We start from the raw sequence: 26,293 nt of genomic DNA on the forward strand, positions 1-26,293 counted from the left end.
GTAGGAGTGCAGAAAGGAGAGGTCAAAGGTGCATGGGTTATCCATGTGATACACTGGTACTGAATCCAGTGGGTGTGTCGCACAATGATAGTGATGTGGAATGTGGACTGGGAGGTGGTGACAGGGCAGAGGAAGGGAAAACTGTTGGGTGGAGGGTTGTCATACTGACATAAAAGGCTCTGCGGTGATTGCAGTGGAGTTGTTATATGACATGGCTGCTTTCACACAGGGGGTCCTACCTGTGACAGGACTGGAGCAGGAAGTGCCCTGGAAAGGATATGGTTCATGTTGTTCCAATCCAATGTGATAGTGGGTGATGAAGGAGGTATTCCTTTGTAGCAGATTTTTGTGGGTGGTATGAGGACCGGGGAAGGGAGAGGATATGGCAGGGAAAATCTGTCTGCACACTATGTTTGTGGCATAGTGCTTAGCTGTAAGGTTTTTATGACTTACAACCTCCTTTCCTGTACGTGACAATAACTTACATGCATCAAGTCACAGAACCATCCCATTGACCTCAGCACAACTTCTTCCACACTCTTCACTCTCCACATACATCCTTTGTTATCCAGTTCCCTTCCAACCACCTAATACTTCCATTCCCTGTGTCATTTCACATTTTCCTGGCACCATCACAGCCACAATGGATCCTTGCTCCATCTGTCTGCATCAGTAGAGAAAAGTATCTATTTCCCAAGCTAAAACCCAGTTCCACTTCCCGTTCCTTAAATGCTGCCTAAGCCAAGGAATTCACTCAGTTCCCCAACAGTCTAATCACAGAAACTACCTTTCCTGGATCCCATCTCTCCTTTCACAATGACCATCTTGACAGTCCCTATCCCTCACAAACCTGCTGTCCAAAGCTTGTGGTCAAGTGGTTAGCATTGCTGCCTCTTAATCACAGGGTCCCGGGTTTGATTCCCGGCCAGGTTGGGGATTTTCTATGCCCAGGGACTGGGTGTGTGTGTTATCATCACCACCACCACCACCATTCTTGACAGTGGCTAGAGTATGAGAACTTTTCAAATATGTATCTGTTTCAGGAAGAATATTCAGATTTTATAATCAAGTACAGCTTAACTGGTGGCAGAGGTACTTGAATGAATTTTGTAGTCAGTTTAGAAACAGTTAGCAGACAAGTTTGTAGTCAACACTGTAACAATGTTAATCATGTAGCTAATTTGTATAGAATAATTGATTCTGACAAAAATATTTCAGTTTTGAGCTGACGCATGTTGTGGGAAAAATGTCAACAGTAATTTGTAAAAGCAGAGTTATGTCAATCTGTATTCAAAAGTCATGAGTCTCTATGTGAGAGCAAATTTAAAAAATTCAGTGGAATACAAAAGTAAAGTACCACAATTTGAGACAATTAAGAAACAAAGGAAGCCACCTGACAAATTAATGTGTAACATAGTGACAAATGAAAATTTGTGATCATACATGAATAAATTACTGTTCTGCTTTACTTTATTTGCAATGTGGACGCAGAATTTTATTACATTACAGGTGATGTTTGGATTTATGTTACATAGTGTACTTTGGTGAGTTTGCTAAGTCCTATCTAGATGGTTTATTTCTATGTTCTGTACAAATTGATTAATGACTATGAATTGGGTATGAGTATTGGTGAGCTTTGAAATATTTAATGTTTTACTTTGTTTTATTTATATTTTATACTAGAAACAGTATTGGCTATACTGTATGGTTTCCAAATCCATTTATATAGTGGGTATAGAAACATTGTGGTTATCTTGGGGTAATGTGCAAAATTGTGTTCCTTATTGAAAAGATTAGGTTAGATAGCAGAGTTAGTTTGGTTCCTACTGGCATACTACAGCAATAAAGCTAATGGTTAATGGGAGAATACACAAGTTATTAAAGATTCTACTGGAGGGAGAGATCTGAATGAAAGTGTTTGTCACAAATAACATGTACCTTCAATAATTCCACATGTAACAAAGTATTTCTCAATCACTGCAGAAAAACAGATTTACAAAAAAAAATCAGAGCTAACTTAATATGAACAAACCAGTAACATATTCCCTGGTCCTGATTTGTGTGAAGCAGATAGTGTTGAAAAAGTACTTGTGATGTGGTTCAAAATGTTATCTGTAGTAATATTAAACTACTGATATGATGTTTCTATAAGTTGACTTTACTGCTATTGATGAGGTCCTGAAGTGACTTGGGCATTCAGAATGTATGATGAGAGGAGAGAATTAATGGTAATGTGCCAGGGAATGATTATTATTATTATTATTTCTTTACTTTCTCAGACGTTAAGTCTGGTTAAAAATGGGAAGTGACGTGGACCTTGATCAAGCGTCACTTCCTTTTCACTGTACGGTATATGTTATATTGCATTTAGCAACTTTCGGGTAATTGAACATGTATCAATAATTACGGATTTCTGTAATTGTATATATAAGTTTGGATGTAGCTGTATTGCATTGATGTACTGGTGGATATTGTGTGGTATGACTCCTGTAGTTGATAGTATAATTGGTGTAATGTCAACTTTATCCTGATGCCACATGCCCTTGACTTCCTCAGCCAGTTGGATATATTTTTCAATTTTTTCCTCCTGTTTTCTTTTGTATATTTGTTGTATTGGGTATGGATATTTCGATTAGTTGTCTTAATTTCTTCTTTTTATTGGTGAGTATGATGTCAGGTTTGTTATGTGGTGTTGTTTTATCTGTTATAATGGTTCTGTTCCAGTATAATTTGTATTCATCAATCTCCAGTACATTTTGTGGTGCATACTTGTATGTGGCAACGTGTTGTTTTATAAGTTTATGTTGTAAGGCAAGCTGTTAATGTATTATTTTTGCTACATTGTCATGTCTCCTGGGGTATTCTGTATTTGCTAGTATTGTACATCCACTTGTGATGTGATCTACTGTTTCTATTTGTTGTTTGCAAAGTCTGCATTTATCTGTTGTGGTATTGGAATCTTTAATAATGTGCTTGCTGTAATATCTGGTGTTTATTGTTTGATCCTGTATTGCAATCATGAATCCTTCCGTCTCACTGTATCTATTGCCTTTTCTTAGCCATGTGTTGGATGCGTCTTGATTGATGTGTGGCTGTGTTAGATGATACGGGTGCTTGCCATGTAGTGTTTTCTTTTTCCAATTTACTTTCTTCGTATCTGTTGATGTTATGTGATCTAAAGGGTTGTAGAAGTGGTTATGAAATTGCAGTGGTGTAGCCGATGTATTCATATGAGTGATTGCTTTGTGTATTTTGCTAGTTTCTGCTCGTTCTAGAAAGAATTTTCTTAAATTGTCTACCTGTCCATAATGTAGGTTTTTTATGTCGATGAATCCCCTTCCTCCTTCCTTTCTGCTTAATGTGAATCTTTCTGTTGCTGAATGTATGTGATGTATTCTATATTTGTGGCATTGTGAACGTATAAGTGTATTGAGTGCTTCTAGGTCTGTGTTACTCCATTTCACTACTCCAATGAGTAGGTCAATATTGGTATAGCATAAATATTTATAGCTTTTGTCTTGTTTCTTGCTGTCAATTCTGTTTTCAGTATTTTTGTTAGTCTTTGTTTATATTTTTCTTTTAGTTCTTCTTTAATATTTGTAGTATCTATTCCTATTTTTTGTCTGTATCCTACATATTTATAGGCATCTGTTTTTTCCATCGCTTCTATGGAGTCACTGTGGTTATTCAATATGTAATCTTCTTGTTTAGTGTGTTTTCCCTTGACTATGCTATTTTTCTTACATTTGTCTGTTCCAAAAGCCATATTTTATTATTATTATTATTATTATTATTATTATTATTATTATTTATGTGAGTAATGAGAAATTAAGTTGATAGGAGATGAATATGATGTAAGTTAAGGCAGCTGTAGTTGGGGACTTATATCATGTATGGTAGTAAACTACTTTCATGAAAACATGTGGTATGACACAATGGTAAAATATCTATAATTCTATAAGGATGTTGTTAGTGAAAATCTGAAATGAGAAAGTATATTTTAAGAGTAGCTAGTGTATTTTGTAACTGTGAAAGAGCAGTGATATGTGGAATAATAATACACTAGTCATACTATCAAATGAAATGTTATTGTTACTATCTCTGCTAATTAGAGAATGTCGCTGAAGCAAAGCAGAAACCAACTTTAGTATGCAAAATTTAATGTATAGTGAGATAATATGAAGGGCTGCTATTATCTGAACTATGGGAAATATATCTGAAAATAAATTATGATTTGTTCTAGGGAAAGTGGTTCTTCACTAGAAAAAAAAGAGTTGATTATTGCTGAATGAATTAAACCTTAAAGAGCACATTTATGAGAAGTAAAACGTGTATACTTGTAATACCATTTTCATTACTTTGTCTAGAGTATTTAAACATTGTTTGGAGAGGAACAATGAATCCTCAGATGGACATATGCACTTCGTAGTTTATGTGCAAAGGGCCTAGAGCTGCTGTAGCACTGCTTTTGTCTTCATTTTCTGTGCTGCATCTTCTTCCACTATCTATAAATGTATCAATGTTATCTCTTTCTATCCACGCTATCTCTCTAGCATTTGAAAAATTCTGTTGCCACTTTATGAATTTTTCTTGTGTAAATCTTTCATTTTTCGCCAGCCTTGTCATTAACTTAAATATGTTTGCAATACATTGCATTTTGAATTAACCTTCAGTATAGTAATTATTTTGTTGATCTTTTTATCATGTGTGTGTTTATGACAAGTCCTGATGTTCATATCCATGTCAATGTGTGCATACACATTTACATGTTCTATTTTCTTTATATCCATGAATTCTGAGCCATTGAGCTTTCCTTCTCGTAGAACACAATCAATACTCTTCTCTCATGTTCTTGTTGTGGGATGTAGATCTTGTCAATTCTGTACATAATTAGCATGATAATTACACAGCTACTCGAACCTAAACTACTATCTGTAAGCAATACTTTTGATGCCCTATGCACTCTGCAATTTTACTTTTGTGACTTGGCTGTCTTAATAAATTCAACTATAGATATGTGCATTTTTTTTTAAATTCCTCGTTTGTGTATTTTGACCATTTGCTGAAACCATCAATACCAACTCTCAAATTATATTTTTATGTGTGTCTACATAGCAGCAATTTTCTTGTGTGTAGGATGACGTGTGGATATTTGTAGGGTTCTGTACCTCAATTGATAAAAAGAGAACACTTACAAGGTAATTTCGTTGTTCATCTGTCTGCCCATCTATCCAACTGTTAAAACCCCCTTTTATCAGGAACAGGTACAGCTATCAAGATGACACATAGTTAAGGTAATTCTCATTTACTGTTCAATCACAGTTGCACAGACTGAACAATAAATGAGAATTATCTTAAATATCAATACAGTTGCTTACTCTCACGAGATGAGTATGTCGACTATAATGATACATAATTAAGTATATATGGAAAGCTCATAGCACAAGTTCTGCTCACACTTGTCCTGTTTTTTAATGATTCTGAGAGAACATCTATTTTCGATTTATTTCAGTCTTTAAATTATACATTTAATTTTGTTCACATAAACCTGTAAAGGCTATGCTTCTTCCCACTGTTAGGGCAATCTCAGATGTTCAGATCTATTTCCGATCTATATGTATGACCTTTGTTGTTATAAAAAATTAACTTATTGATATTTTTTGTAGCTGATGTTTCATTCATGCAAGAGACATTGACAGTACCAAGTAAAAATATGAGAAACACAAACAGGATACAAGAAATGTTATGAGTTACTACCAAATACACTGAACTGAACAAGTGAAAGTGATGTAAGGTCACACTTGAATGAGAAAACAAACACTTAATAAAAGATACAAATATCACGATGCTAAAACATGGACAACATACACTGAATATACGGAAAATAATGATGAAATGTTTTGTACTTCTGTAAAAGAAAAACTTGTATATGAGATATTCAAGTGCACTGTTTTGAAGGACTTTATTTATTCTACCAATTTTGTTAGAAACTTTACATTTGGTGATTCTGTATTTTGATGTATATGTGCAGACAAATATTTTGTACTACTTCAATTATTATTGTAATTCCCAAACAAAGTTTAGGTACAAAGAAAAATGTAATACTATTTTGGAATGAAAATTAAATTATACTGTACTAGACTTGATGTCATTTCACATACAGTGGGAATTTATGCTGTTTTGTTAAATGAAGATTTTAACATATTTTGGCAACTTTAGTACCTTAGGCTAGAACATAAATTTCTATTGTTTTCTAATTGAGATGATAAGATTGTACTTTTAATGCAACATAATCATAACAAAACATATTTTTGGGAAACAAATTATGTTTGTATACGAATTCATTCACATGCTTTGTATATGATTACTAACCATTTCTTATGCCACTTATGTCAAGTTCTTTGAAATAGGTGATACGTATTTGAACATGAGATCATTCTCATTTTTACTTCAATTTGCTAGTTATATAAAACTCTGTCATAAGCTGTACTGAAACTTACCAATTTTGCTATTTTTCTGTGAATGTATGTTATAACAATATGTAGGTAAGTTAGTAATTATTATTATTTCTTTACTTTCTCAGACGTTAAGTGTTAAGTCTGGTTAAAAATGGGAAGTGACGCGGACCTTGATCAAGCGTCACTTCCTTTTAACTGTACGGTATATGTTGTATTGCATTTAGCAACTTTCGGGTAATTGAACATGTATCAATAATTACGGATTTCTGTAATTGTATATATAAGTTTGGATGTAGCTGTATTGCATTGATGTACTGGTGGATATTGTGTGGTATGACTCCTGTAGTTGATAGTATAATTGGTATAATGTCAACTTTATCCTGATGCCACATGTCCTTGACTTCCTCAGCCAGTTGGATGTATTTTTCAATTTTTTCTCCTGTTTTCTTTTGTATATTTGTTGTATAGGGTATGGATATTTCGATTAGTTGTGTTACTTTCTTCTTTTTATTGGTGAGTATGATGTCAGGTTTGTTATGTGGTGTTGTTTTATCTGTTACAATGGTTCTGTTCCAGTATAATTTGTATTCATCATTCTCCAGTACATTTTGTGGTGCATACTTGTATGTGGGAACGTGTTGTTTTATAAGTTTATGTTGTAAGGCAAGCTGTTGATGTATTATTTTTGCTACATTGTCGTGTCTTCTGGGGTATTCTGTATTTGCTAGTACTGTACATCCGCTTGTGGTGTGATCTACTGTTTCTATTTGTTGTTTGCAAAGTCTGCATTTATCTGTTGTGGCATTGGAATCTTTAATAATGTGCTTGCTGTAATACCTGGTGTTTATTGTTTGATCCTGTATTGCAATCATGAATCCTTCCGTCTCACTGTATATATTGCCTTTTCTTAGCCATGTGTTGGATGCGTCTTGATCGATGTGTGGCTGTGTTAGATGATACGGGTGCTTGCCATGTAGTGTTTTCTTTTTCCAATTTACTTTCTTCATATCTGTCGATGTTATGTGATCTAAAGGGTTGTAGAAGTGGTTATGAAATTGCAGTGGTGTAGCCGATGTATTTATATGAGTGATTGCTTTGTGTATTTTGCTAGTTTCTGCTCGTTATAGAAAGAATTTTCTTAAATTGTCTACCTGTCCATAATGTAGGTTTTTTATGTCAATAAATCCCCTTCCTCCTTCCTTTCTGCTTAATGTGAATCTTTCTGTTGCTGAATGTATGTGATGTATTCTATATTTGTGGCATTGTGATCGTGTAAGTGTATTGAGTGCTTCCAGGTCTGTGTTACTCCATTTCACTACTCCAAATGAGTAGGTCACGTCACCTCCTTCGTACTCTGCATCCCACTAGCTCTGGTACCCCTATATCACTTTCATAGCCTGTGTACCTATGTACCCTGCCTCTTACATTCCTAGCCAGCAAACCTGTTGACTCCCTTTGAGCCAAGAGCTACTGACATCACCCTCTTCTGGCCTCCCGCCTCTCTCTGCTTGTACTCGCCCCAACTGACACACCCCTCACCCTACCCTAGTCAACTTGCTGAAAAGCAATCTTGGCATTGTGTGTCCAGCTGGCGCAATGTTCAGGGAAAAAAATATTAAAACTTTCAGGTTTACCAATGACACTACAATTTTATCAGAAATGGCTAAGGACTTGCAAGATCAGCAGAAGTGATTGAATAATCTATAGAAAAAATATGATCTTAAACAAACACCAACAAAAGAAAAACCAAAGTTAAATCAGATTATGCTGAGAGAAATAGAATGAAGACACTGAATATAGTAGAGGAGTTTTGTAATTTGGACAGCAAAATAACTGACAACTGCATATACAGGATGGGGCAGTTACAACTGCTTCGGGAAATATATGGGAAACTACACATCGGGTTACAAAAAGGGTTATATCAACAGATATTTATCATGAATGGGGGACATCCAATGACATTACACTTGACCCCCCTGCCCCACCCCAGGGGGTGGGAGGGGGGCTCAATTTTGTAATCTTCAATAGGAACCCCCAGTTTTTATTGTGGATTCCAGTTCTCCAGAAAAAAAAACGAAGTATTCAACCCAAACGAAGAATCCAACCACAACCTGTGATCAACAAAAATGTTGCAGTGGATGTTTTAGCTGTAACAGCTGCATATCCTCACAGTAGTTTACGGCAAATCGCATGAGGTGCAGGAGTTTCATGACAAAGTGTTCTGCACACACTTACCATTGAATATTTCAATGTTGATCTCTCTCCCACCCACTGTGATGGGGTGTGTGTGGGGGGGGGGGGGGGGGGGGGGTCAGTCAAGTTTAGTGTCAGTGGATGTTCTCTTCCGAAACAAACAACTTTTATTACAACCTTTTTTTTCACCCATGTTGTAGTGTCCAAGATATTTTCACAAACATTTTTAGCCACACCACCTAGTATAAAGTATAGACTGGCATCAACAAGAAACAAATTTCTGAAAAAAATGTTACATCTAACTTTTAACTTGTCTTTTCTGAAAGTATTTGTCTGCAGCACAGCATCACATAAAGGTAAAATGTGTACAATAAACAGTGCCAGATACATAAAGGATAGAAGCTCCTGAAGATTGGATGGTGGCTACAGCAATGATAATTTTTTTCAGTATTGTTAGAGGGACTACCAAAATTTTTAGCATTCTTGCCAAAAATGAGAATGTCTTCATACTCTTCTGATATTTAATGCTAACCACTTACAACATAACATATTAGCTAGATTATAAATTAATTATTAAAATAAGAAGAAAATTCATGCACATATATAATGAATCATACTGATGAATCTTCTTGCACATACCCCTTGTGGCGTATGTCAGGTAAAGCTCGGTCCAGAGCAATCTTATCACTGAGGAGAGCATTGAAACCATTTACTCTGTACAGAGATTCTTTAAGTGCGGACTCTTCAGGACTAAGGTTTGCTGGTTTCCCGTGTTCACCAATTCCCTTGCGTAAGGCATCTCTCTCAATCTGCTTGTAATCGTGCCAATCAATTTTTTCAGATGCACCAGCAGCTGCTTTATTATTCTATGAAACACAAATAAAAATCATGAACATATTCTGTCGACAAAAAAGTGCCTGTGAATTCTTATAAACTATAACGGCAATAAAACAAAAGTAGCACATGCATGTTTCTACAAGGGAGAGATGTACAAAGTACACATTAAAAAAATTATAGCCCGCAATTGATGGGCAAAGACCAGATTACTTTTTAAATCTCTGCAACACCTGTAAAACTGTATTAATTGGCAGTTCTGAAAATGTGCATGTCAGCAACAGGAAAAATGTAGGCCCTTAGAAGAGTATTATTAATAGATCACAAAAATAAATGAATAGTTAGTGCACAAGGAAACCTTCACTTTAATTTTCTGCTATCCTATACATGCAAGATGAAAAAAGAGAGGGGGTGAATGCAGTTACTAAAATCCTTTCCCATCCTACTCGTCATCTCAATTACTCTTCCAACAAGGACAGAGAAAAAGTATTTCAGAATTTCCATTGGTTACATAAAGGAAAGAAAAGGTTGTTAGTTATAACAATTATAAAAACATCTATGAATGAATACTACCTCCTTGGAATACATATGGCTATTTATCTTAAATTTAAACTAATGAAATTCAAGTTTTTCACAGGATCATATGCACAGCTGGAAAGTTGGGCTTAGTAAGTGTAAAATCTTATAGAAACACTAAATGAAGAGGTTCATTTCCTGCATTACTCCAGTCACTAAATGTTTGTCTCGTGCATTATATATTTCCATATTCTTACATTTACAGTAAGTGTTTGACACGATGCCCCACTACAGACTGTTAATGAAGGCCCAAGCATGTGGATTAGGTTCCCAGAGATGTGAGTGGCTCGAAGTCTTCTTATCTAATAGAATCCAGTATGTTGTTCTTAACAGTGAGTGTTTATCAGAGACAAGCATATCGCCAGAACTATCCCATGAAACTGAGATAGGACCACACTTATTCTCTATATTCATAAACAAGCTTAGCGCCCACCGCTTTGCTCACATAGAGTGTACGCTCTGCACAGGCTTTTTTTTTTCCATTGATTGATTTTGTATTGTGTTACATTCATTGTACAAACAGTGCATCTAGCCTATGCAAACTAAGCTGCAGACAGGGTACTGAAATTTAATAAATCAATTCTTCATATAAGATTTGCACTTTCTTCTTAATTTAATTGGATTTATGTACACTTACACACATTGTTTGTGTACAAATCAAAAATCTAGAAACAGTGTACCTCGTCATCTCAAATGGATATTCCTGTGTATGGAATCACATTTAAACATGGTATCTATTTTGCCATCAGTAATGGTTAATTTGCGTAGTAATTATAACAAAAATAATTTTATAAGCATGTATTAGGCCTACTAAAAAATTAATATATTAAAAACCCGTTTATTTTTCTATGCAATTCTGACAAAACTGATTTGTCGTTGTGACTGTTACTTAGCTTTCTTTGATTTAGTTCACAAACTGTAACATCTTCTAAACTTTTCACACTAATCAAGGCCACAGAAGCAAGATCTTTTCCAAAAGTACTTCCCAACAAAAAGTGATTCTGGTACCTGGGGTTGGAGGTTTTTTTTAAATCTGGTCTTTTGAGTTCTTGTGGTGATATTTTCATAGAAATCTTGTGGTGAAACTTCCACAGAAACTTTCATGCCCTAACATATACGTCTTTATTTCCAACTGAGAAGTCAAATAGCAATTTTCATATACTTAGCTGTAAGAATGTGTTAAAATAACAAAATACTTTCATTAAAATGTTCATCCCCTATTTACCTCCTCAGAGGCTGAATTTCCAAAAACACTGAAACCACAATTACCTCTAACCGAGAAGGCAAATGCCAATTTTTATAGATGTAGCTTTACAAATGCTTTAGTAGTTCTTCAATAATGATTCATTTTCCAAAAAAGTTACACTCACTATTTCACACCCTCAGGGGTTGAATTTCCAATAATTCTGAACAAGAAACCCGATACCAGTTTCAAAGTTCTAGTTTCTTAGTAATGACATATTTTCAAAAAACCTTTCATCCCCTTAGGTTAGAATTCTGAAAATGATGCCTATAGTATCAGATCAACACCCTCTCCAAATTTCACGTTTCTATTCTTAATGGTTTGGACTGGATGATGATGAATCAGTGAATTAGTTAGGACATTTTCTTTTATACATGTGCTTGCAGTGGATGGTGTGTCAAGTTCAAAAGTAGTGAAAATGAGTTAAAACCACAAATGCTTCCCAGGCACTTCACTTTTTGTCTGAGAACACTGTGTCAAATACTACTGGCATCTCTTGCTGAGCAATGGGTTAGTGTATACTATAGTGGGTTATGTTTGTACATGTTCACCTGCTTCAGTGAACAGCTTTGGTTCAGTGAATAGATTATCAAGTCTGACTATCCTGATATGACAGATTATTATATGAGCTCAATGTGGTTGGGAGTGTGTATTATGGGTCAAGTCTACTGACCTATGCTATGTGCCATGCCATCATCAGTCAAGTCTTGAGTTTTGGGAATAACAAATGTTACCAATTGCAATACTTATCATAACTTGAGATCTCGAACACCGCTGACCAGTGATTAATGTTGTAACTTGGACATACAACACAATCAAGACTGTTAGCACAAAATTATTAGACTGTGGCATGTACACCAATCGCCATAACATACACCGAACACAATAAGATAAAGCAAATATATGCAAGCACCAATAACATGATAACTGAGCACAAGCATAGCATGGCAGAGTTTAAATAGACACCTGCCCATGGGCAGGCTCAATCGGAAGTTCACAGTATTACTCTTTCATAGCACTCTCTCATGGATCACAACACACAGCTAATGTGCATGGCTTTCAAGCATACGCACATTACTTCAATGAACATCAAGAGGAGGAGCTCATTCACACTCATGCTCAAAATGCAGAACCAGGTAAGTCTTCTTCATTTTCTTTCTTACCGTGGTCCTATTGTGTTTTCAATACATAAGTATCTACTTACAGACATACGTTGGTATACCTATCACAGCAGAGGTTCACTAAAAATGAAGACCATCAATGAGAGGCCACCGTGCACCAAATTTCAAGTGACAAGACCAATGATTATCTGTTTTCAAAACAAGCAATATGAATAATAGTCTTGCAATAATGTTTTCCACAAGTTAACAAGCAATTCCTGTTTCCTCATAAAGGATTTTGTGTCTTCTTTTTCCAGGTCCTGGCACATCCCAACCATGTACCAACCACAGACCAAATGCTGATACAATCCCTCAATTCTAATGGTGACTGCCCAATAATTTTGAAGAAAAGGAGATGACTATGTGATCCTATTATCAGAGACTCTAATGACGAGGTGAGTGATGATTTGCCATCAAAATGTCTCACAAAAAAGGAGCTATCAGGAATAGAGGGCTGAAGGGGGAAACATGACAGAAAAGGGATTCTTGTAACATGCTTTGAAATTTGGGGTTGAAGGGAGGTAAAACAAAATATACCCCAAGAAAAATCAAACTTTATGCTCATGCAGGAATAAGTGTTCAGAAAAACTAACAGGTGAAAGACGTGAAATATAATTTAAGGAGTACTTGGGAATGGGGGATTTCAACTGGAGATTATTGTGCATTTCAAGCCACATAGAACTGAGAGACCCAGAAAAAAAAGATTCTGGAGAGAACACTGCTGCAAGGCAGTTACAGTCTCATTATTAGGTACTGTTTAATTATGAAAGAACACGGTTGCAAAATCATGTTCCATGGGTGTAATTGGTGTAAACAAGATATTTGCGGAATCAGTTATTCAAACAATGAGCAATTCTGTCTGGAGTGTTTCAAACAGATATGCAAGATACTGATTGGCTTAAGAGTGAAAACAACAAAACTTTTAGAGCTGGTATCAGAGAATGTCTCTGGAAAATTCCAACCTATGAGAGTCACTATTCAAGAAGAGACTTTAGTAAAATGTTCATGGCCCCACACCATATGATACATCCCTAGACAAAGGGTAACCTAAAACAAATCAGGGCTAACAGCAATGAATCCTACAAAGTTTTTTGTGAGGAGTTCTGAAAGATGAAACTCTGTATAAAATAACCAAGAGTGGACACATGCGACCTCTAACAAAATGAAAATGCTACTGAAGCTTGCTCCAGAAAGTCAAAAACCTGAATTAATGAAAGTTATGAAAGAACATCACGAGGCAGCTGATGACAAAATTACAAGGAACAGTAACAAAACAGAGACCATCACATTTCATTTGCAGCAATGTTGCCCACTCCTCCACTCAAAAATTTAATATTATTTTACAAACGTGTGTTGTGGACATACAATCTAACAATATAGAAGTAAGGGAAGGGATTGACATACTGTTATCTATGGCATGAAGCTGAAGCTGCAAGAGGAGCTAATGAAGTGGGTGGGATCCTGCTTGTACAAATTCATTCAAAACATCAAATTAGAAGTTAAAACATCAATAACATGTTCAGACAGCCATCCAGGCCAAAATAAATACAGTTGACTGCAGTGATGTGCATGTTTGTACTTCAGAAGTCCCCTACCTTGGAAATAATCAAAAATGGCTCTGAGCACTATGGGACTCAACTACTGTGGTCATAAGTCCCCTAGAACTTAGAACTACTTAAACCTAACTAACCTAAGGACATCACACACATCCATGCCCGAGGCAGGATTCGAACCTGCGATCGTAGCGGTCGTGCGGTTCCAGACTGTAGCGCCTTTAACCGCTCGGCCACTCCGGCCGGCTGGAAATAATCAATCATAAATTTCTTATTCCTGGGCACACCCACATGGAGTGTGACTCATCACACAGTTTGATAGAGCAGAAGAGGAAAACTTTCAAAGGACTTGTAGAACACCCTCACTAGTGGACACAACTGATTAGACAAACTGGGGGGGGGGAAGGTTTCACTGCCATCAAAACACAGAGAAATGTTTTTTTTTTTTTTACTACACTGTCCTCTTAAAAACCCAGTTACAATATGCACCAAAGACAACAACAGTAACCCATAACAGTTGAGGCAGGTCAGGTGGCTTCATTTCAAAATAGACCATCCAGGTTTTATTCTTTACAAATCATCACTGGAAGAGGTAGAACCAATTAAAATGTGAGCCTCAGGAGTCAGAGAAAACAGCAAATATTGAAACCTGTTCTGAAGTATTCCAAACCATGCAACATTTTGCCTGAGAAAAAGAAAGATTATTTTTGCCAACATTAAGCAGTGCTGGCAATATTTACCCTGGTACAGATGATGCAGATGAAAAACCATGATTTTTTTGTACATTACTATTATCTTTGTTCACTGTGCTTTTCTAGTATTTTGATAGAATAACTGCTTATGTTCCTGAATAACGATGCTTCATCTACTAATTTATTAATCATTCATAAGGGCCTGCAGAACCACATTTTCCCAAGTTTACACTACAGCTCAAATCCAGAATGAACAATTTCATGAGTGTACACTGGGTCAAAGGGAATTTTTAATGCACACTAACTTTAGTGCTGAGCATCAGTGACTAAACTTCATTTTAAACAGAAAATCAATTTATACTGATGAGACAGCGTGGGAATACAATAAGCACAAAAATAATTTTTTGGCACCATTACAGGATTTTGCATTATTTGCCTAACTTTGAATTGTGATTTCCCAGAATTCTATTTTTTGGACTTGGCACACTATCCACTGCAAGCACATATAAATAGAGATGATCTGATAGACAGGGTGTGCAAATCTGCGGCTGTTTGTCAATGATGCAGTGGTGTACAGGAAGAGGTTGTCATTGAGTGACTGCAGGAGGATACAAGATGGCTTAGACAAAATTTCTAATTTGTGTGACAAATGGCAACTTGCTCTCTAAATGCAGAAAAATGTAAATTAATGGAGATGATTAGGAAAAAAAATCCCCTGATGTTGAATACAGCATTGGCAGTGTGCTGCTGGACAATGTCAAGTCCATTAAATGGCTAGGCATAATTCTACAAAGCAATTTGAAAGACAAGAGCAATAGTATGTAAAACAAATGGTCAACTCTGCAGAACGCTATACTGCCATACATACATTTCGTGTAAAGACCACAAAGATAAAAGAAATTGGGGATCATTCAGAGGCATATAGACTCTCATTTTCCCTTCATTCTATTTGCAAAGTGGTACAGGAATGGAAATTAATAGTTGTGGTACAAGGTACCCTCTGCCATGCACCATACACTGGCTTGTGGAGAATGGTTATAAATGTAGTTGTACATTTTTACACGATTGCCGACAGATGAAAAAAAAAAAAAAAAAAAAAAAAAAAAAAAAAAAAAAAAAAAAAAAAAAAAAAAAAGAAGAAGATCAGTAACACTTCCAATCTTACTTAGGAGATTGAAAGTAGGCACTGTAGTTGCTGCAATAGCAGCTCCCCACCCTGCAGTATTTTGGGCTCGTCCATAACTTAAAGTACGAGGAAACTTCAATTATTTGTTTCTAATTGCTAATTTCTTGTAGTTATAATAACTGCATGTTTGGAATTTCTTTGCTTGATAGAGTTGGGAGATATTTTTTTTACGATTTCACATTATCGCATTGTCTGTTTAAGTTGCACAACTGCCTCAGCTACTTGAGGTTTCTATACCCAGATGTCACCCACTTCCATAGCTGAGAAGTCAGCATTTTTTACCTTTATGTAGAGGAATCAGGTTCAATTCCCAGTACTGACAGGGATTTTTACTTGGTGAGAGCATTAGATTGGGGGCCATTCAGCCTCATCATGCCAAATGAGAAGTAGTGGCTCCAAAGTCTGGGATGGTGACAATGGCTGGGACTGCAATATGCTGATCCCAAACCTCTCCATACCGCACTCAAATGATGCCATACGGCAGAGGATGACACAGCAGCCAGTCAACATTCTGTGGTCCTCTGGGCCTTCTTGTTAAGTTTGAGTTAAGTTTTTAAGTTTCTCTGGCCACATGTAAGCACAGTACTTAGTTGTACAATATGTCAGAGGACAGTTGGTAATGCCTTTTAATGGTTTTTTACAGTTGTTCAACATTCTCAGTCTTTTATTTTTATTTATTTACTAATTTATTTGAGTCTTTCAAATTAGATCTTTAGGTTTGTCTCCAATTACAGCAACCTGCAAATAACTATGCACCATCTTCCGCTCTTTACAGAGATGACATGTATGCAACGAAAACATGTTAATTACTGCTTTTGGGGGACAACCAGTAAAGTCGACATGTTTAATATGTAATACAAGTGATGAGAAACTAAACTTCCCTGTTGGAAGTAAGCTGACACATATTAAATTTTGAAAGGTAGGAAAAGTCACGGGATGGTTATATTAACCAGTACAGTGTGTTCGACATTAAATTTAATTGACAGAAGTGTGAAACAGGGAAAATGGAATACAAACATCTAAAATAAACGATATTATCAAGAAGAGCAAACTTGCTAAATTGGAATAGCTGTGCGATAAATGCGAGGTTGTAGAAGTGAGCATGGCTATGCAGCATATAAGAAAATTAAAGAGGCCTTTGTAGAAAAGGGAAGTATGTGTATGAATATTAAGAACTCAGATGGTATGTTCCATATTATTGAAAGGATGAAACATGGAAGGAATACATTGAGCTACATAAGGGAAACAATATTGAAGACAACATTATATAGAAAGAGAAGATGAAGTAACAGAGGCAATGAGTTGTGGACACAGACAATGAAAAAGAATGCTAGAACTGGGGACTAGTTAGGGCTGTTAAGTGCAGCATCAAGGGGATGTTTATAAGGGGCGGAGGGTGGGGAGGTGCAGAGATGAGAGGGGGGAAAAGGAGAAAGGATTATATAGCTGCATTGGTGTGATAGAAGGCATGTCTAATACTGGACAAGGAAAGGAATAGGCAGGTGGAAGGCAGGGACTAGCAAAGGTTGAGGCCAGGGAAATTATAGGAACAAAGAATACATTGCTGGGAGAGTTCCCACCTGCACAATTCAGAAAAGCTGGTGTTCAAGGGAAGAATTCAGGTGGCCCAAGCTATGAAGCAGTCATTAAAGTGAAGCACGTAAGGTTAATCTGCTTACTGTGGCCCATAGAGAGAATCTCTGCCCTTGTTGACAAACAACCTTCAGCTTACCAGTCACCTACCCTCCTACAAAAATGGCACCAATTATTTTCCCCACCGACTCTCCACAGTTCCTGCCCCTTTACCACCCTGCTCATTACTGTTGATGCCACCACCCTCTACACTAACATACACTGAACAGCCAGGACATTATAACACCTACCTAATAGCTGGTATGTCCACCTTTAGCATTGATAACAGCAGCGATACATCATGACATGGTGGCAATGAGGCCTTGGTAGGTTGCTAGAGGGAGTTGGCACCACATCTGCACACACAACTCACCTAGTTCAAATAAATTCTGGAGAGGGGAGCAATGAGCTCTGACGCCATGTTCAGTTACATCCCAGATGAGTTTGATTGTGTTCAGACCTGTCAAGTTGGAGGCCCAGCATATCAACTGGAACTTTCCACTTTATTCCTCAAACCATCCCATCACACTCCTGGCCTTTTGACATGATGCATTATCTTGCTGAAAAATGCTGCAGCCGTCAGGAAACGTGATCATCATGAAGGGGTGTACATGGTCTGCAACCAGTGTACACATGGCTGTCATGGTGCCTTGCATTAGATCCACTGGACCCATAGACGTCCATGTGAATGTGCCACAGGGTGTAATGGAGCAGCTGCCAGCCTATCTTCATCCCGCAATACAGGTGTCATGCTCTTCCCCTGGAAGACGACGGATTCATGCCCTCCCATAGGCATAATGAAAAATATATCAGGATGCATCAGACCATGCGACGCTCTGCCACTGCACAAACATCCAGTGCCGATGGTCACGTGCCCATTTCAGTCATAGTTTCTGATGTCATAGTGTTAACATCAGTATACGCATGGGTCGTCGGATGCGGAGGACCATCATTAGAAGTGTTCGGTTCACTGTATGTTCAGATACACTTGTACACTGTCCAGCATTAAAGCCTGATATTAGTTCTGACACAGTTCACTACCTATCCTGTTTTTACCAGTCTGCCCTGCTTACGATGAACCACTCCATCACACTCATGACCTTGTGCCTGTAGCGCATTATCTTGAAAAATGCCACTGCCATTGGGAACATGATCATCATGAAGTGATGTACTTGGTCTACAATCAGCATACAATATTCATGGAGCCTAGCATGAGCATCACTGGACCCATAATGCCCATGTGAATGTTCCCCAGAGCATAATGGAGCAGCTGCCAGCTTGTCTCCATCCCACAGAACAGGTGTCAATGGAGTTGTTCCCCTGGAAGACAAAGGAGTAGTATCCTCCCAACAGCATGATGAAGAAGGTTATCAGGATTCATCAAACCATGCAACGCTCTGCCACTGCGCCAACAGCAGATGCTGATGGTTAAGTACCCATTTCAGTAGTAGTTGCTGAGACCATGCTGTTAACATTGGCGCTTGCATGGGTCATTGGCTGCGAAGGCTCATCGTTGAGAGTGTTGAGTGCATTTTGCGTTCAGACACACTTTTACTCTGCCCAGCATTAAAGTGTGATATTAGTTCAATACAGTTCGCTGCCTATCCTCTTTTACCAGTCTGCCAGCCTATGATATCCAATATCTGTAATGCCATGATGTCTGGACATCGTTTTACACTGGTTTCACCAGGTGTAGAAGACACTCACCACAGCACTCTTCAAATATACGACAAGTCATGCAATTTCCAAAATGCTCATGCCAAGCTTCCAGGCCATCACAATCTGCCCTCAGTCAAACTCAGATAGATTACATGCCTTCCTCATTCTACACACAGATAGCTAACTCAGTGATACTACACGCACAATGTGTGTATCTGATTAGCAGTCATTCATTGCAAGGTGACACTGCTATTGCCTGGATGGGTTTACAATGACACAATGTCCATGGTCATAATGTTCTGGCTGATCATTGTACACAGTGCCCATGACCTTGCTATTATCAAACACTATCAATCCCAGTGCTAGAATGACTCCAAACCTCCAACCTCCTACCTCATAACCATGACCAGATATAGCTTCAACTCCAGTTACTTCTCCTTTGAAGAGCTCACCTACAAACAAATCCATGATACAGCAATAGGCACCCACATGGCACCATCCTACATTAACCTATTCATGGACCACCTAGAGGAATCCTTCCTAAACAGTCAGAATCCCAAACCCCTCATCTAGTTCAGGTTTACTGATGACATCATCATGAGTCAGGTTGAGGGTGAGGACATCCTCTCCACACTCCAGCAGAATCAAACAGCCTAGCCACACGTCTAATGATGCACAGTCCCTCTCCAAATTTACCAAGGATCCTACTGTGGCTTCCACAACTGAAATTATCCTCTCAATCTTTTCTAGAAACAGATCTCCCATGACTTGACTCCCCAGTCCATCCACCTCATGTCCACTGTCTGGCCACAAAGGGGCACTCCTCTCATGAATACCGCCTAGGACTGGAGCGACTGAAACACATTCTTCACCAAGGTTTAGACTACCTCTTATTGTTCCCTGAAATGAGAACTATTCTGCCTTCCCCTCCCACAATAATATTCCACTGCCCACCAAACATAGGCAATATCCTTGTCCATACCTACTTCACCATTGCTCCCGAACCCTTGCCCTACTGGCTCATAACCTTGCAATAATCTAGACGCTAGACCTGCCCTACACACCCTTTCACTGCCACTTACTTGAATACTGTGAAAGCATCCATTTGATTTACCAACTTAGCTGCAAACACTGTGCTGCTTTCTATATGGGCATGACTGCCAACAAGCACCAGCTATCTGTTTGCTTGAATGGCCACAGCCAAACTGTAGCCAAGACTGCTGAACCAATCAGTTGCTGAGCATGCAGCCCAACACGATGTGCTTCCCTTTACTGAATGCTTCATAGCCTGTGCTGTCTAAATTCTTCCCACCTATGCCAGCTTTTCTGAAATGCACAGATTGAAACCCTCCCTGCAAACTATCCTTTGTTTCCATAACCCCCCCCCCAGGCCTCAAACTTTGCTAGTCCCTGTTCTCCATTTGCCTGTCCCCTCCTCTTCTCTCACACCAATACTGCACACACCTTCTACACCACCAACAAACCTACACAGCAATTTCCTCTTCTCCACTTCTCTCTCCTCTCCTGTCTCGAGTGGCACTATATCCTGCATACAATGTTGTCATTCCATCCTGGACTTTCCATTGTTTGAAGATGAGAATTTTTGGGAGATACGATACAGCAAAGAGAACTGACAGAGAAAAACCCTAAGTCAACATGAGAGCCAGCAATGACATTACTATTCCATCTGGTATGAAAGATACATAAGACATTACCATACCCAAAATACAGTTTAGAAAACTTGTTGGCACTCAAAACAGTTTACAGCCATCTCAGAATGCTTAAATACAGGTTCTGTATGGCTTGCAAGAGAATCTTATACCATTCTGCCTGCAAAAATGCGACAAGTTCAGCTAATGATGATGGAAGTGGATAGCAATCATGCACACTTCTCCCCACAGCTGATTATGTAATCTCCATTATACTGAGATCTGGTTGATTAAGGTGGCCACAGAAAACCCAGCAATTCATCCTTATGCCAAAAAACCAGTCCTGGATGATGCAGGCTGCATGAAAAGGGGTCCTATCATCTTGAAACTCAGAATTAGCATTGGGGAGCATAAACTGTATCATGGGATGGACCTTACCAGCCAAAATAGTCACACAATCAAAAAATGGCTCTGAACACTATGGGACTCAACTTCTCAGGTCATTAGTCCCCTATAGTCACACAATCCTTGGCAGTTATCCAACCTTATAGAGCAACCAGGGCGGCCATTGACTAACACGATATGACTGTCCAAATATCACCAAACCCCCACCATGTTTCAGTCTTTGGATACAACTCAGGCAAAAATTGGGAACAGCATGAAACACGACTTACACAATCAATTCCATTTCTCCATAGCCCAGGTTTTATGGCTTCAGTACCACATTTTCCTGTTACAAGCACTTGCATCACTGATGTGATGTCTCCTTATTTTTCATCCCAATTCTCTTCAGTGACAGTCAATCATGATCACTCTAAACACAATTTCATCTGCATTGTGATTTAATGGATGACATTTTCCCACTTCCCCATATGTGGTAAAATTTTCCAATACTATGCCTCTTGGAACACCAAACACTTCAGCTACCTTGGTTACAGAAGCACCCACCACATGAGTACCAATGATTTGCCACTATTTGAATTCAGTGAACTCAGACATAATGCACTCACAACTACACAGAACAGTGTTCTGACCATGACTGACACTTGCAATGTATTGCAGACATTACACAGGTGTCACTCATGGTCAATTACAATATAACCTGCAGGCTTGGCCAGCATCTACATTTATTTTCAAGCATGCATGTCTCATGGTGTTTCCATATTTTGGCCAATCCCTGTATATCAGTAGGCAAAATACCACAAGATTTCAAGAAGAATATAATAATTCCTATTCCAAAGAGGGCAGTTGCTGACAGGTGTGAACATTACCAAACTATCATTTTAACAAGTCATGGCTGCAAAATACTAACACATTTATTTACAGAAGAACAGAAAACCTGGTAGAAGCTGATCACGGAGACGATTAATTTGGTTTCTGGAGAAGTGTAGGAGCACTTGAGGCAATACTCACCTTACAGCTTAGATTAGAAGATGAAATGTACAAAGGCAAACCCACATTTATAGCGTAAGTAAGTTGGACAAAACTTTAGACAATGTTGACTAGAACACACACTGAGATTTTGAAAGCAGCAGGGGTAATATCTACAACTTGTAAGGAAAACTGATTACTGTTATACGAATCAAATGTAATACAAAGGAGACAGTGGTTGAGAAGGGAGTGAGACAGTGCTGTAGCCTATCTCACATTGTGTGAGCCATAAAGGAAAGCAAGGAGTAATTTAAAAAGGGAAATAAAATTAAAGGAGAAGAAATAAAAACTTTGTAGTTTATTGACAACTTCATAATTTTGTCAAGGATGGCAAAGACTTGCAAGAGCAGTTGACTGGAGTGAACATCTTGAAAATAGTTCATAAGATGAATACCAATGAAATTAAAACAAGAGTAATGGGATAGAATCAAATTAAATCATGTCATACTGATGGAATGATAAGGAAATGAGACACTGAAAGGTCAGTGAGCTTTGCTGTTTTAATAGCACAGCAACTAATGCTGGCTGAAGCGCAGAGGATATAAAATGCAGACTGGCCACAGCAAAAAGGGAATTTATGAAAAAGAGAAATTTGTTAACATCAAATATAAATTTAAGTATTTAGAAGCCTTTTCTGAAGCCATGTGGTGCCATAGAAGAATATTTAAAAATTATATGGGTGGATCAATAAAGAGGTATTGAACTGAATTGGGGAAAAGAGAAAATTATCAGACAACTTTAGTAAAAGAAGAAATCGGTTGATAGGACACATCCTGAGGCATCACGGAATTGCCAATTTGGTAGTAGAAGGAAAGTGTGGATAAAAATTGTAGAGGGAGAGCATGGCTTGGATACAATAAAAAGTTCAAATGTATATAGGTCACAGCAACTATACATAGATGAAGAGGACTGCGCAGGATAGATTAGGGTGGAAAGATGTATCAAACCAGATTTTGGAATAAAAACTGCAACAACAGTTGGTTCTTTAGTGCCAGTATTGAGCTCAGCCAGTGATTGCTGTCCCTCGGTAGCTGTGCTGTTGGTGTCTGGCACCTTGCTGTAATCTTGGGTTAATGAAACGTTCAAAATGATTAACACAACACTGCATCAATTTGCTAACAAATTCCCACATTTTCTGAAACACGTATTATCATGATTATCAGCTTGTCTCAGATAAATTAAAAAGTTTATTCATTACCGGTTGGCACGCATATTCTCCTACAAAGTACTTGACAGCGGCAAAGTATTTCCTGTACTCTTTCTATAAACAGTCCTAACGAAAACACAACATGCAGAAAAATCCATTTAGCTATTCACTTCACTATTACGTTTTTGAAATGAATATTAGTCTTGGACTAACTCTGATACTGAGAAATTTGCATGTAGAAAACTACACAGAGACTGCCTCAAAAAACTTCTACAGAAATGTTCACACAGACATACAGGTGTTATCAATTCAGCTATTAGTTGCCAGTTAACTCAAGTACTGTCAGTACTCTGCTTATGAATAAATTTTGAAATCTGTTATTACAAATAGTGTTATTTTCTCACAAGGAAGCTAATTAAATCAATGGACATAAAATTACAATGAGCCAAGAAGTAGTCTGGTTTAACTGTGGGTTGGATAATTGGTACTATATTCTGACTATGATGTACACAGTTGCTATTGACATTATAGCTGTCACCACATGAACAATGCTGACAGTCAGATTCAGTGAAGTGGCAGTCCTGATTCTGGACTTCTGTTGTTTCTTCAAGGCACAACAGACACATTCTGCATTTGTTCCCATCAGTTTCCAATCTCACCCCAATGCTCCACCTCAAATGAGACATATTTATGAAAGATTACACTCCAATTTTCTTTTTTGGTTCGACACCAAAGATGTGACATCAATGTGTGTCCACCTTTGTTTCTATTATTTTGGTATGTGTAAGCCAAGTGTCAACTTCATGTGTTAATACTTGACTTCATATGATTTTCTAACGTATTTATATCTTGTTTCATTTGGAGGTATAATGGTAAACTTTCAAAGATAGTGAAAGTTTCTAAGGAATCCGCTCCTTCATTTTCAACAGCAGCCAGAAGAGAAGCAAAATTCAAATATGGCTCTTGACATAAACATTTACAAAAAGGACTAGTTCACAGTGCATGGATTACACCTAAATCCAATTTATAACAAGAGACTTGCATCAGATATCAACAAAGGTTTCGAAAAAATAATGTGTGAGAGAATAGCTGAAACAGCAAAGGGACCAATTCCAAAATGACTTGCTCCAAGCCTTAAAATACAGACCAAGTATCCAATACAGAAGTGGAAGTTCTTTTACCTAGCAAACAAAATAACTGTAATATAATGTAATTGGACAGATTTAAAAAAAAAACTACTCATTAAGCAGCAGTAGAAGAACACACACACACAAGAAAGTTTTTCTTGTGCCAGATTTCTGAGCCAGTGGCTTGTTCTTCCAGCAGAAGTGTTGGGCAGGAAGGAAGAGGAGTGAAGCAAAAAGACTGGAGAGGTTTAAGAAAAGGGGTAGAGTTCAGAAAAGTCACATAGAACCCCTGATCAGGGGAGACTTACCAGACAGGAAGAGAAGGAAAGACTGATTGTTCAGGACAAGATTTGAAAACATGAGAGCTTAAATGTGAAATATAGGATAATACGCAAGGCAGAGATCATTGCGAAAACATTGTGCATTAGTTAATAAAAGTGAAAAGCTAAGTGCATAGTACACTATGTGATCAAAAGTATCCAGTCACCCCCAAAAATATACATTTTTCATATTAGGTGCATTGTGCTGCCACCTACTGCTAGGTACGCCATATCAGCAACCTCAGTAGTCATTAGACATCGTGAGAGAGCAGAATGGGGCACTCCGCAGAACTCACGGACTTTGAACATGGTCAGGTGATTGGGTGTCACTTGTGTCATACGTCTGTACAAGAGATTTCCACACTCCTAACTATCCCTAGGTCCACTGCTTCTGATGTGACAGTGAAGTGGAAACAGCAAGGGACACATACAACACAAAAGCGTAAAGGTCGACCTCGTCTGTTGACTAACAGAAACAGACGACAGTTGAAGAGGGTCGTAATGTGTAATAGGCAGGGATTCCAAACCACATCAGGATCCACTGCAAGTACTATGACAGTTAGGCAGAAGGTGAGAAAACTTGGATTTCATGGTCGAGCGGCTGCTCATAAACCACACATCTCACCAGTAAATGCCAAACAATGCCTCACTTGGTGTAAGGAGCATAAACATTGGACAATTGAAAAGTGGAGAAACATTGTGTGGAGTGATGAATCACGGTACACAATGTAGCGATCCGATGGCAGGATGCGGGTACGGCAAATGCCAGGTGAACGTCGTCTGCCAGCGTGCATAGTGCAAACAGTAAAATTCGGAGGCAGTGGTGTTACGGTGTGGTTGTGTTTTTCATGGAGGGGGCTTGCACCCCTTGTTGTTTTGCGTGGAACTACCACAGCACAAGCCTACATTGATGTTTTAAGCACCTTCTTACTTCCCACTGTTGAAGAGCAATTTGGGGATGGTGAATGCATCTTTCAACATGATTGAGCAGCTGTTCACAATGCACGGCCTGTGGCGGAGTGGTTACATGACAATAACATTCCTGTAATGTACTGGCCTGCACACAGTCCTGACCTGAATCATATAGAACACTTTCAAGATGTTTTTGAATGCTGGCTTTGTGCCAGGCCTCACTGACCGACATCAATACCTCTCCTCAGTGCAGCACTCCAAGAATGGGCTGCCATTCCCCAAAAAACCTTCCAGAACCTGATTGAAAATATGCCTGCGAGAGGGGAAGCTACATCAAGGCTAAGGGTGGGCCAACACCATACTGAATACCAATTTTACAGATGGACAGCACCACGAACTAGTAAGTCATTTTCAGCCAGGTGTCTGGATACTTTTTACCACATAGTGTATGTGTGTGTTCTCCTGCCGCTGCTTAGTGAGTAGATTTTTTTTTTAATCTATCTAGTTACATTACACTGTCA

General features: G+C 38.1%; 1 protein-coding gene across 1 annotated transcript in view; it reads right to left on the reverse strand.

The window, feature by feature from the left end:
- LOC126094728 (N-acetylgalactosaminyltransferase 6) overlaps positions 1 to 26,293 on the reverse strand; it is a 159,436-nt gene that overhangs the window by 99,462 nt on the left and 33,681 nt on the right. The window contains exon 3 of the mRNA XM_049909276.1: positions 9,291 to 9,517. Within this exon, the coding sequence (XP_049765233.1) occupies positions 9,291 to 9,517 (227 nt within the window). The remainder of the gene's footprint in view (positions 1 to 9,290; positions 9,518 to 26,293) is intronic.

The sequence above is a fragment of the Schistocerca cancellata genome, chromosome 8 (genome assembly GCF_023864275.1).
Source record: "Schistocerca cancellata isolate TAMUIC-IGC-003103 chromosome 8, iqSchCanc2.1, whole genome shotgun sequence".
In the NCBI taxonomy this organism is placed as follows: Eukaryota; Metazoa; Arthropoda; class Insecta; order Orthoptera; family Acrididae; genus Schistocerca; species Schistocerca cancellata.